Source organism: Staurois parvus, unplaced genomic scaffold (assembly GCF_062004578.1).
Source record: "Staurois parvus isolate SC_StPar_1 unplaced genomic scaffold, SC_StPar_1.0 ptg000656l, whole genome shotgun sequence".
Taxonomy (NCBI): Eukaryota; Metazoa; Chordata; class Amphibia; order Anura; family Ranidae; genus Staurois; species Staurois parvus.
Genome location: NW_028318452.1, coordinates 2,825,300 through 2,839,341, shown reverse-complemented (window position 1 = coordinate 2,839,341; position 14,042 = coordinate 2,825,300). Strand labels below are relative to the sequence as shown.

The 14,042-nt window shown below is 42.0% G+C and overlaps 1 protein-coding gene across 3 annotated transcripts in view; it reads left to right on the top strand.

The window, feature by feature from the left end:
- Positions 1-14,042, top strand: part of IQGAP2 (IQ motif containing GTPase activating protein 2) — a 387,646-nt gene that overhangs the window by 231,694 nt on the left and 141,910 nt on the right. For all 3 annotated transcript variants that reach the window (XM_089694225.1, XM_089694224.1, XM_089694223.1), the window contains one exon: positions 2,278-2,441. In XM_089694225.1, the coding sequence (XP_089550351.1) occupies positions 2,278-2,441 (164 nt within the window). The remainder of the gene's footprint in view (positions 1-2,277; positions 2,442-14,042) is intronic.

The following is a 14,042-nucleotide window of genomic DNA, read 5'->3' as shown; positions in this document are numbered from 1 at the left end:
GGTGGAAGATTTAGGGGTAAATATTGGGTAATACCTAGACATATACATTAAAATGGAAGAGCTCCATTTATATTTATATTTATAATGGCCACCAAAATCAATTATAATTTTTAAAAAAATCCCTTTCTGTGAAAGAAAATTTGCTTGTTACGGATGTCAAATGCCTCTATCTTCCATTTCTAATAACTTTCTATTCCAATTGACAATTTGGTAGTTGTGGACACTGCTTCTATTTCTCAGTTAATTAGATCTTATTCAGGAAAAAAAAAGACTCCGCTCCTATGACCAGTTGGTGCTTCTTCTGCTCTGTGCATTGTAGTAGAAAGATATAAGGATTGTATAAATTTATTACAAAGAGTTCTATGTCAGTACATAAATCATGAAAACAATTAGTTAATTCCAGTAAGATGGAGGGTTGGATCGTGTTCTAACAAGAAATGTTTTCCTGGCATAAAATAAAAGTATTCTGAATTGTAAGACTGTATTTCCAGCCAACACTACAGGATATACTTTCAATCATTACATTTCCTGTGACACATTGGGGAACCACCATTGCTGAGAAATAGAATTGAACTGATTATGTTGCATTTGTATTAAAAAAAAAAAATTTGAGATGTTAAAGTCCATCTCTGGGCAAATACTATGCTAGATCCTACTCCCTCTAACCCTTCTAGTTTTTTTTCTTCTTAAGCTGGGTGAACACGTACCGAAATTAGGCCGCTTCAGCTGGAACTGACCATATTTCGGTATGTGTACACCGCTGTCTGTTACCTGCAATCCCTGCATGCACATTGCTTGGGATCTGTCAGTTGAACAAAAAACAAAACAACTATACATGTATACCCTGCTTTACCATATTAAACAAGATGTACTTGAAATTAAAAAGTTTGGACTCAACCTGGACTTTAATACAAACGTATGGATCTATAAGTGGACAAGAATAAATCAACGTGTGTGAGGTGCTCAGCTTCGGGAAATTAGCCCCCCAATTTTTTTCTTTTTTTTTCTACTATAAAATAGTTGTGTCCACAGTGGTTGAGTCTGTTGACAGCTGTATTTCTTTCTCAAATTGTTCATTGCTCTATTTGCTTCTTGAAGACACAGAGGAGAAATAAATGTTTAATTTTGACTGACCTAGCCCAGTTGCTACTCAAATTGGTAGTAGAGGTACATTTTTTTCTATTATTAAAATAAAAGAGGTCTATACTGATCCAATCTGTGCAATGGTATTGCACAGAATGCCCCCTGACCTCCTCTTCTGGGGTCCCCCGGTGGTGGTGCCTGCTCCACCTTCCCTACAGGTGCCTCTTCAGCAAGCAATGTCCTGACTGTACACCCGTTTGGGGGGGTGGGGGGGACTTCTGAGCTGTGCGAGTCTATAGATACATACATGGGGCTCGGCCCCACCCCTACTCTCTCCTCACAGGATTTGATTGACAGCAGCAGGAGCCAATGTACCTTAAGCCTGACTTACTGGTCCATCTGTTGTTGTTTGTAACACTCTCTGCTGCATTTAAATTTATGTATTGCTCAAACTTTTTGTTTGTTTTGATAAATTAGGGAAGGGTTAAACCCCTTACCTGATTATTTTTTGCTTTCCATTTTGCTGGGGAAGACACAATAGGAAGTGAGACTAAAGAGAAGGGAATTCCCATTTTATAAAGTTGTCCCAAGAACTTTTGTTCCTATTAGAAGATTCACCTTCATCTACTGATCCAATTACAATTCTAAATTATAGGATTTCCACTTCCACATAACTTTCTGTTTCAGTAATAATGGTCTCCAAGACCAAAAGGAGGTTGCATCGCATCAGCGGGCACACAGACTGCAAAAACAAAATTGGAGTAAGATCTAACACACACACACTTTAACCCCTTCATGCTGGCTGCACGCAAATGTGCGGCCTCCCGGCGTCTGGGCCTAGACGCCGAGCGGCCGCACATTTGCGTTCATGTAACAAAAAACATATGTGCTGAGAGCGCACGCCCTGCGCTATCCCAGCACACATGAGAGGTACTCACGGAAAGGTCCTGGTCCGCTCTTTTGATTGGGACCTTGTTCCGATCATGTGACCAGCTGTGACGTGACGTCATGGTGGCCACATGGCACTAAGTCACGCCCCGTCCCGCCCACCTCCCGGCGCGGGAACTCCTCTTCACACCGGCACGATCCGGCGTGAAGGGGTTAAGTAAATTAGATACTATGTTTTTTTTTTAAATACATAAATCTTTCAGCACTTGTTTCCCTTAAATGTATGGTAATTTAATGGTTTTGCAGGGATTATCGCCATCGGTTTAATTAATGAAGCCCTTGAACAAGGTATTCCCGATAAAACGTTGCAAGCACTTTTGTCTCCAAGCGCTAAACTTCAAGAAGTCATACCAGAAAACTCCTGCCATTACCACGATGTGCTTCATAAGGCCAAGGCCCAGAAATGCAAGGTATGATCCGTTCATTCAGCTATTATTTTACTTGTCATGAAATTGTTGCTGGGATCCAAGCTTTGTAGTATGTTCACATTGTGGGTGCTTCTGCTAAAGAACATAATGTAATGTATTTTTAGGTGTACTCCGTTGTAACATTAACTATTGTTGTTCTGTCCTCGCTACACCCTTTCCCTGTGTGTAACTCGACATGCAGTTAAACCCTCCTATTCCGCAATTATCCAGACTGAATGTACTCTTTAGCTTTATTAACAAAACAGGGTGGGGTGAAACTATTAGGAAAAACAAATAAGAAGTACATAGAATCAATATATGAAATACACAATATATATATATATATATATATATATATATATATATATATATATATATATATATATATATATATATATATATATACCTCTGCTGCATGTAGGGAATATATTTTTAGACCACAACACGTGCTCCAATGGCTGTTTCTTTTCTCTCTCAGTTTTTTAAATGGAGTCTGAGCTCCCAGGATGCATCTGTCTTTTTCTCAGAATGATGTTTTTTTTTATTAACTGTTAGCTTTTATCTAAACAGTCTCTGTAAGACAGTACATTTTTTTTGGGGTCCATCTAGTGAACAATTTTAATATTGCATAATGAATTTTCCTCATGAAGGTAAAACCGTTAAAGTGGACCTAGGTAAGCTGCAAACACTGTAAGAGAAGTTAGTTTGGAATTATTTAGAACTTACAGTAGGTTCTCTGCAGCTGTTCTTCTGCTAAGACCCTTAGTCATCAATTGTACAGTGTTTTTGTGGACAGCTCTTCTATTCCTAGACCACACCCCCTGATGACTCTAGTAATGTAATTTAGTAACGAGGAACAGAAGTGGGCAGGATATACTCTTCAAGCTCTTGATAGGCTCCTGTGAAGCTAGAACAACCATTCTCCAGCAGAGATCAATGGAATCCTTGAATTCCTTCAGAGGTTGCTAGGGCTTCCTGAGCTGTGGCTTATTGACCTCCCATTTAATGGTGCTTCCATAGTTCCAGGACTAACACCACTTGTTAAAGCCAGCAGCATGACACCAATTATGTTTTTAGCTGTGTGTTTGGGTGGCATTCTGATCACCACTAAAAGGGTTGTGTTCTTCCTTCTGACCACCAAGGTAAGGGTCCTTTTTCTCATTCACCTCTGATGTATTGGTTTTAGTAAGTGTTACTCACGAGACCTGAAGCTTATTTTAGGGCTTCCTCTGGGTTGAGAAAGGCTGGGGTGGAGCAACAGATGGTGCCTAGGCATTCTACTGCTTCTAATTTGTAACTATATTTTAAAGCATAATGCTTATTCACTGATTGCTTTGTTACATCAAACTTTGCTACATTACAAGTAGAGGTCCTTTTTAAACCTTGCAATTAAAATAGATTTCCTATTTTAGTGATCTAGATTGATGGTAGCAAAACCTGAGGTTATTACAAATGTTTCTGAATTTTCACAGGACTACGTAGCAAGACAACTGCTATTGTCAACTATCAAGCTACTGTATTCCAGTTTGTCATAACTTTTTCATTTTCCATATTATCCTCTTGTCTGTGGTGGAAAATATTACTGTGTTTCAAGATGCCCTTGTCTTGTCTTATCCTTCTGTTTCCAATTCAGCAGTCTAAAAGAATTCTATATTACTGTCAATAACGATTAATCAAAACTACTATTGAAGGTGTTGACATCCTCATCTGGAGATGAGATCTATAATGATGCTTGGGGTTTTAAAGCAGACCTTAAATGGAACACAACTATCATGTGACAGAAATATCGTTTTTTGTGTGATCATATGATAGTCTCACCATGTGTAGGACACTAAACATGATCTGTGGGAACGGCTGGAATTTCTCTTTCTAAGTGAATTAAATGACCGGTGACCTTTTGTCCTGTAAGAAATAGCAAGCAGGCAGGCTTTTATTGCAGAAGATACATGCAGATGTCTCTTCTACAATAACATGCCCATACCTGCCTGCTCACTGTCTTCTCCAACACTGTAAACTGAGCTGCATGTGCGTGGCTTAAAGTGCCAGGCCCATCTCTGAGCGTCGGGATGACTAGCTCCTGCGCAGAAGTGACGTTATTTCCCGCAAGCCAATGAAGAGGCCCAAAGACTGGAACTCAGAAGATGCTAGTAGCGGTGAGGGACCGTTGGACAGGTAAGTATTCATCCCATAGTTCCACTTCAAATTATGTGGTGACAGTTGTATTTTAGTGGTTAAGTAAAAAATAAATAAATTAAGCAGCTACAAATACTGTAGTGGCTGACTTTTAATAATACAACTACCTGTCCTGGTATTCAGTGCTCTCCCAGGCCAGTTCTTTGCCGGTCCTTGGGTCCCCGGTGCTGCCATGTTGACTGTGGGAAGCCAACTGTGAATTTACGTTGTGTGAGAGTTCCGGCAGCCTCCTGGGAACTGTGATGTGTTCCAGAAGGTTGCGGGCAGGGAGGGAGGAAAGGGGGGCAAACTTCCATTGAAGTAGACTAGGCAATTCCAGTGGAAGTGGGGAGCAAGTACCTGTCAAATCTAGGTACCTGCCCCCCCCCAATAAAATATGTTCCATAAGTAGGAGAGGAAAGGAGGAGGAAAAGCAGAACTTCCCTTTTTCAGTGATGTTCCTCTTTAAAGCTGAACTCCAGACAGAAAGCTAAATATACAGCTCAAATACACAGGAGTGATGTTTTACCTGCCAAATTATTTGTATATCTGTCTTATTATTCACATTTAGGACCCTGCAACACAGCAAAGCTAACCACAGCCTGGATACCTATCTCTTCTATACTACAGTTAGGTAATACAATTAGAAGACAAGAGAAGTAGTTAGAAGGCACAGTACTATAAACTTAAAAAAAAAAAACTAAGAAAACAATCATTTCTCCTATCACCTTCCAGGACGGCACACCTGAGTGGCTCCTCCCTAGAGGACACACAATCAATTTACAGCTGTTATAAGTCCACTCCCCTCCCTTTGCCCTCCAGTATTGATTGTGTTTCTCCCTACATTGGAATGTTTGTTGTTTTTGTGACCAGAAGTAGGGGGGAGGGTCGAATGGTACCCCTGTGAGGCAGGCATAGGGAGGCTGGGGAGGGCTGAACTAATCTGCAGGCTCGTTCCTTCTCATAGATCGCCCCCAGTTGGCACCAGCGCTTCGGTCTCAGGGGAGTGTGACCATCGCTGTAGTGTGTTTAAACGTGACCCAGCTGCTGTCTCTCTCTTTCCCCACATGGTTCCAGTGCTCAGTGGATTGCAGGAAGGATGGCATGCACTCCAATCCTTGTTCTGGCATCAGAAGGATCTTTCGGCTGCGTAACCGGAAGTGGGAGGGACCAGGAACATGGCATGGCCTGCCAGAGGACACTGGGGTGTGAGGAGGACATCAGGGTGGCTCGCAGCGGTCAGCTGACAGTCCAGGACGGTACACCTGGCATATACAGTGGATACTGGGTCGAACCACCTCATGGAGAAGGAGGGATAGCAGCATCTGTAGCTTCGGGCAGGTCAAAGTCAGGGCTTTGTGAGTGCCTTTCTTGAGGGGGAGAGCTAGGAGGGGAGAGGGGGCCCTGATGGACCATTTCAGGTCAGCCTGGTCAGACCTTTAACTATAAATTATAGCCCGGCAGCTGGAGGGGATAGGAAGAGAGAGTGAGACTAAGCAATTGGTGTTCCTCTTCTCTCTTTCAGAGTCCCCAAGCGGAACCCAGGAGGCCCCTGATAGACCATCTTCTGTACCCGTGGGGAGAAGCTAGCTAGGTCCCATCCTAAACCATTTTGTTATAGATGCCTTAACACGCTGGCAGGGAAAGAGGCTTCAGGCTATAGGCTATATATACAGTGGGGATCGAAAGTTTGGGCACCCCAGCTAAAAATTTGTATTAATGTGCATAAAGAAGCCAAGGAAAGATGGAAAAAATCTCCAAAAGGCATCAAATTACAGATTAGACATTCTTATAATATGTCAACAAAAGTTAGATTTTATTTCCATCATTTACACTTTCAAAATAACAGAAAACAAAAAAATGGCGTCTGCAAAAGTTTGGGCACCCTGCAGAATTTATAGCATGCACTGCCCCCTTTGCAAAGCTGAGACCTGCCAGTGTCATGGATTGTTCTCAATCATCGTCTGGGAAGGCCAGGTTATGTCAATCTCAAAGGTTTTAAATGCCTAGACTCATCTGACCTTGCCCCAACAATCAGCACCATGGGTTCTTCTAAGCAGTTGTCTAGAAAACTGAAACTGAAAATAGTTGACGCTCACAAAGCTGGAGAAGGCTATAAGAAGATAGCAAAGCATTTTCAGATGTCAATATCCCCTGTTCGGAATGTAATTAAGAAATGGCAGTCATCAGGAACAGTGGAAGTTAAAGCAAGATCTGGAAGACCAAGAAAAATATCAGACAGAACAGCTCGCAGGATTGTGAGAAAAACAATTCAAAACCCACGTTTGACTGCACGATCCCTCCAGAAAGATCTGGCAGACACTAGAGTTGTGGTACACTATTCCACTATAAAGAGATACTTGTACAAATATGGTCTTCATGGAAGAGTCATCAGAAGAAAACCTCTTCTACGTCCTCACCACAAAAATCATCGTTTGAACTTTGAAAAAGAAACATATAGACAAGCCTGATGAATTTTGGAAACAAGCTCTGTGGACCGATGAGGTTAAAATTGAACTTTTTGGCCGGAATGAGCAAAGGTACGTTTGGAGAAGAAGGGGCACAGAATTTAATGAAAAGAACCTCTGTCCAACTGTTAAGCATGGGGTTGGATCAATCATGCTTTGGGGTTGTGTTGCAGCCAGTGGCACAGGGAACATCTCACGAGTAGAAGGAAAAATGGATTCAATAAAATTTCAGCAAATTTTGGATGGTAACTTGATGCCATCTGTGAAAAAGCTGAAGTTAAAGAGAGGATGGCTTCTACAAATTGATAATGATCCTAAACACACCTCGAAATCCACGGGGGATTACATCAAGAGGCGTAAACTGAAGGTTTTGCCATGGCCTTCACAATCTCCTGACCTCAACATAATTGAAAATCTATGGATAGACCTTAAAAGAGCAGTGCGTGACAGACAGCCCAGAAATCTCAAAGAACTGGAAGACTTTTGTAAGGAAGAATGAGCAAAGATACCTCAAACAAGAATTGAAAGACTCTTGGCTGGCTACAAAAAGCGTTTACAAGCTGTGATACTTGCCAGAGGGGGCAGTACAAGATATTATCTCTGCAGGGTACCCAAACTTTTGCAGACACCATTTTTTTGTTTTTGGTTATTTTGAAAGTGTAAATGATGGAAATAAAATGTAACTGTTGTTGACATATTATAAGAATGTCTAATCTGTAATTTGATGCCTTTTGGAGATTTTTCCATCTTTCCTTGGCTTCTTTATGCACATTAATACAAATTTTTAGCTGGGGTGCCCAAACTTTCGATCCCCACTGTATATCCATACACAGTGCAGTGCATCCAGAAAGTATTCACAGCACTTAACTTTGGCCACATTTTGTTTGTTACAGCCTTATTCCAAAATGGATTAAATACATTTTTTTCTTCAATATTCTACAAACAATATCTCATAATGACAACGTGAAAGAAGTTTGTTTTGAAATCTTTACAATTTATTAAAAATAAAAAACGAAAAAAAAAAATACATTTACATAAGTATTCACAGCCTTTGCTCAATGCTTTGTTGAGGCACCTTTAGCACCAATTACAGCTTCAAGTCATTTTGAGTATGATGCTACAAGCTTAGCACACCTATTTTTGGGCAATTTCTCCCATTCTTCTTTGCAGTACCTCTCAAGCTCCATCAGGTTGGATGGGGAGCGTCCGTGCACAGCCATTTTCAGATCTCTCCAGAGATGTTCAATCGGGTTCAAGTCTGAGCTCTGGCCTGGCCACTCCAGGACATTCACAGATCCACTCCTTTGTTATGTGGGCTGTGTCGTACGGAATCCATACCCAATCTATCCCCAATCTAACATATTTTACCCTACAGTTGTCCATGCCACCAGTGCCTCTTCAAAAACAAGGGAAGTTTCTATACTCCTCTCCAAAATATTAAAATGGCAGACTACAGCAATGCTGTTCAATGTGGATGGATGCTATGTTTTTCTTAAGGGCTCCCTTCAGGGGAAGCCAGTGACATTGGTGAATATTTACAGCCCAAAATGTCGCTCAAGTAGGCTTTTTTCGCAACATTGCTCAGCTCCTCTCAGGCTTCCAATTTGGTATGCTCATTTTCAGAGGTGACTTTAACTTGACCTTAAACCCCATCTTAGACACCACCTCTGGAAAGTCATCCTTAACATACAAGGCTCTACGGCATATCAAATTACAATTACAAAAGCTCCTCCTACACGGCACATGGAGGATGCTACATCCAGCGGATAAAGACTACACTTTTTTTTTCTCCACCGCACAATAGATATTCATGTATCAACTACGACATTATGTCACAAAAGGACCTCCCTCTCCTGAACAATGCCACGATAGGACCCATGTTCCTATCAGATCACCACCGTGTCTCCCTCATCCTGACTTTCTCTGAATCTACTCCCTGTACAAAAAATCTAGCGCCTTGACTCATCCCTTCTCACTGACAAATGCTAAACAGATGAAATTCACTCATGTATCCATAATTTCTTTACTGAAAATGATACTCCAGATGTTACTCCTGACACAAACAGTCACGTGCTCAGCAAACATATAATGATCTTACCCAGACCAGAATGCTCTTAGTAGAAGAACTAGGGTGTAAAGTTAAATGCAAATTTTTACTCTCAAACTTTTTTTATGAACGAGGCAACAAAAGTAGTCGGTATTTGGCTAGAGCCCTTTTCAATCCAAGAGAGCAGATCTCACAATACACCATATTCAGGATCCTCAAGGTAAAACCCTTTCTGCTATGGCAAACATAGCAGCCCAGTTTGAACGTTACTATTCGGAACTATATAACCTACCCCCAACAACACAGACGACTGAGGCCCCATACCCTAGAAAGCAAATGATCATAGACTTCATACAACAATACTGCCCAAAACCTATCTCAGCTTCATCGGCCAATGAATTAGAAAGACCTATATCTGGAGAAGAATTGCGAATGGCTATCACACAACTCAAAAAATGGGAAAAGTCCAGGCTCTGATGGGTTCACAACTGCATACTATAAAAAAATTTCACACTATACTCGCTGGTCCATTTTTAAGAGCCTTCAACTCCTTAGCATCTCCTACACCACCAAAAAAGCATACTACAAGCACATATCACAGTCCTCACAAAGGAAGGTAAAGATGCTAAATCAGTCACCAACTACCGACCCATTCCCTACTAAATATAGACCTGAAACTATTTGCAAAGATCTTAGCCAATCGCCTTCTCCCTTTCCTTGACTCCTTAATATCAAAAGACCAAGTGGGATATATTCCTGGCAGGGAAGCCAGGGATAACATTATTAAGGCACTAAACGTGTACCCACTGGCTCACTTCCTCAAATCAATCAGGATTCTTTTTATCCCTTGACGTGGAGAAGGCATTCGACAGGGTGGCCTGAGACTATATGGGAGCAGTTCTTTGATCCATGGGATTACGCAACAATATGTTTAACTTTATAATGTCCCTCTACACCACACCCACTGCGAGAATCCGTTTTAATGGCCACTTGTCAAATGCCTTCTCCGTCTACAATGGAACACAACAAGGATACCCATTGTCACCACCAATACTCTTCACAATGGACTGTGCCGGCTCAGAGCAAATGAGGACATTAAAGGTCTCGCGGTCACCACACTTATAAGCTAGCAGCTTTTGCCAATGACTCCTCTTTCTCACAGAATCCCATGTCACCCTTCCCAATCTTTTGTAAGACTTTGAACTCTTTCACTCCTTATCTAACCTTAAGATATATTTTACAATATCCAGTGCGCTCAATATCACACTCCCCAAAACCATAGCGACTCAAAGCCAGACAAATTTCTTGTTTAAATGGCAGCCAGATTCCCTCACATATCTCGGCATCCAAATACCTACCAATCTAAGTGACCTCTATTCCAAAAAATTTCTGCTCATTCTTTGTGTTATCCTACGCAAATAGGACAAGCCACACTTTTCTTGGTTTGGACACGCAATTCTAAAGATGAACATCTTACCACGCTTCCTTTATGTCCTCAAAACCATTTCCATCAAATATCCTTTGACATTTTTTACAACTTATCGTAGAGCATGTCCTTTTTTTTTTTTTATAGATCAAATGCTATTACGCACAACTAATCCTACTAAACATAAAGGCGGGATTGGACTCCTTGATTTACACAGCTACTATAGGGCCTGTCATTTAGCTAGAATTATGGACTGGAACGTACACACATGGCTTAAGGATTGGGTTAGGCTAGAAGCTTCTTTCACTACGCTATCTCTAGACTCTGTGCCCTGGATCTCTCCCGGACACATACCGACATTGCTTCGACAACATCCTTTTATTGGCCCTACTTTACAGAGTTTCTTAAAGGTAGCGTCCAAATTCAAACTTTCATCCATACCAGGACCTCTGAAATCAATTCGTCTTAACCCAGAATTCCCCCCTGGAATATCGCAACAATTCCTGGAAAATTCTTGGCCTAACCCACAAATTCAAGCTTATCACTTCTTTCGGGCTGGGTGCTCCCTCAACTGTGCAACTCTCTCTTCCCAAATGAATAATCCCCCCTTCCCTTTTTGGACATACTCTCAAGTACGCCACTTTCTCCAGGTTTAGATGGCTCATTATCTGTTTCTCGTTCCTTGACTCCCTTTGGGTTCCTATGCTATCGGTCCTCGCCCCAACAACACGTGATGTCCCAAGTGCACGGATGGCTCTATGTAGACATTCTTCCCAACTCTAGCAAAGCATGCCAAGCTTGGGAGAGGGATCTACATTTGGATCTCTCCCAAGACCACTGGGAACACATCCTAACTAACAGGCATAAATGTTCTATAAATGTCACAACCCAAGAAAACTGCTGTAAAACCTTGTCACGTTGGTATAGAACCCCTACACAGATTTCACCCAGAGACAACCAGTCTCTGTTGGAGATGTAACAAAGAACTGGGTATGTTATTACACCTATGGTGCACATGTCTGTTGATCCAATCCTACTGGATCGTAGTGCACAACATGATTTCCCAAGTGACTACATACACATTAGGTTATACTCCGGCGCAATTCCTCTTACACCACTCTTCTCTCCCTGCCAAGCTATTCCGCAAATCGCTAGCAATGCACATGGTCAGCACGGCCAAACTCTGCATACTGATCCACTAGAGTTCAACCCACCCTCCTTCCGTGTCTGAATGTTAACTAGATTATGTAAAATTGAACATAAAATTGGGCATGTTGGTCCCACTTCAAATCAACTGGCCAATTCCAACATTTGATGGAAACCAACCCTTAAACATACCTCCTTTATGGTCCTACCCTTTTACTGCAAGCTCACTTGATACCACAAAGGCCACAGGGCATATAGTCCCTGTCCCCACTCCCACTCTTGGGCAGACCGGAGCTGGCAGGAGACTGACACTAGAGGGCTCTAGCTTACCAGGTTGTTGATCTCACCTCTACCACTTACTCTCGCTCACATCCTACCATTCCTTTCCTATTCCTAAGCTCTACCATCCCATCCATATCACACCCATCACCCCTCCCCTCTCATTTTTCTCTCTCCCTCTCTCCCTTCCTCCTTCTTCCCCTATATGTGCCTACCCTCTATCTCCATGTCCCCCCCCTCCTTCTTCTACCAACCCCTCTCCCCTCTCTAGAGACTAACTCCTGTTTCTCCTTCCTCTTCTACTCTAATCACACGCTACGGACAAGAACGGCTGCTCTCCTCAATACTCAATAACCAAGCCACTACAGAAGCCCCATGAATCACACCATCATAAGACTCCAGATATCTTGATAACCTTGACACAATATACATACCTTCCTACTAAATCTACTCACTGCCTCTCTCCTTGTCTAAGTTTACAACTTTGTATTTCCTATTGAAACTGTATACTGATGCTTGTTAATTGATCACATGCTGATTTACGATTACTTTGAGATGTTTCATATAAGATGTACACTGTTCATTACTGTTCTTACAATTTTCTTTCAATAAACTGTTATTGGAAAAGAAATTCCACCGTCTTGATGTGTGGAGGTGTCTCCTCACTTATCTGCATAGGGCCAAAGATTTTAGGAGGTCCGACCTTCTGCTAATTTCTTATGCTGGACCAAGGAAGGGACTTGAAGCCTCTTAAGGCTTCGGTCTACAGGTGGATCAAACTAACTATAGTCTTGGCTTATGAGAGTTCAGGGTTCCTGCACCAGCAAAGGTAAAAGCTCATTAAGCCAGGGCTATGGCTACATCCTGGGCAAAAAAGGGGGGGTGGGCCTCCTGGGAACAGATTCACAGTGCAGCCACCTGATCCAGTCGAGACACCTTCTTGAAACATTACCAGATTGAAGTGCTGTCGCAGCAAGACTTAGCCTTCCGCCAGAAGGTTCTACACGCTGTGGTCCCATCCTAAAGTAGGCCTGCGGTTACATGATTTATGCTATCAGGTGTGCCGTCCTGGAAGGTGATAGGAGAAAACCAACCGTTAGACTTACTGATAACGGCACTTCTATGAACCTTCCAGGACGGCAGGTCTACTTTCCTCCCTATTGAGAAAAAAGCACAAAAAAACCTCCCAAATTAGTAATTGGTGAGTACCTCACCAATGTAGAATTATTCCCCTTGTTGGACTGGTTTTGGTAGTTACTTTATTACAACCTGGAGAGCAATGGAAAGGGAGGGGACTTATACAGCTGTAAATTGATTGTGCTTTCTGTAGGGAGGAGCCTCTTAGATGTGCCGTCCTGGAAGGTTCGTAGAAATGCCATTAACGGTAAGTCTAACCGTTGGTGTTTTCATTTAGAAGAATCCCCGCTATGTCCTGAGATAGGGCTCAGAAAGGTAATTTCACTACCTTGTGCATGCCATCAGAAAGGGGTTACTCTATCCCAGGGTTGCATGAAACCCTAAGCTTCCTCCAGAGGTTGCTAGGGGTTCCTCGAGCAATGAGCATTTCTGTCTCTCATGTAAGTTCCCACTGACACCATTTATCTTTTAGCTATCTTTAAGGGGGTAGTTCTTCCCATTGGCCACAATTGTAAGGAGCATTCTACCCACTGACCATCACATTAATGTATCGTGAGTTGTAGAAATGGTAGTTTTTAGCAGGGATACCCTGAGACCAGAAAGTTATTTCAAGGGTTCCTCTGTTTTAAAAAGGTTGAGAAAGGCTGCTTATCCCAACTGAAAAATTTGGAAAATTTCAAGGGGTATGAATACTTTTTCAATGCACTGTATCTCTCATGTATTAAGGTAAGAAACATTTCACAAGTTGCTGTGTGCCCCCCCTTAAATACTTGAGTCCTCAGTTGATCCTGCGCTTTGCATGGCTGCATCTCTTCTCTCTCCTCTCTCAAAGGGACTACAAAGTATTGACACAGGGGGGCTGAATACAAATGCACGCCACACTTTTCACATATTTGTAAAAAATTTTGAAAACCATTTATCATTTTCTT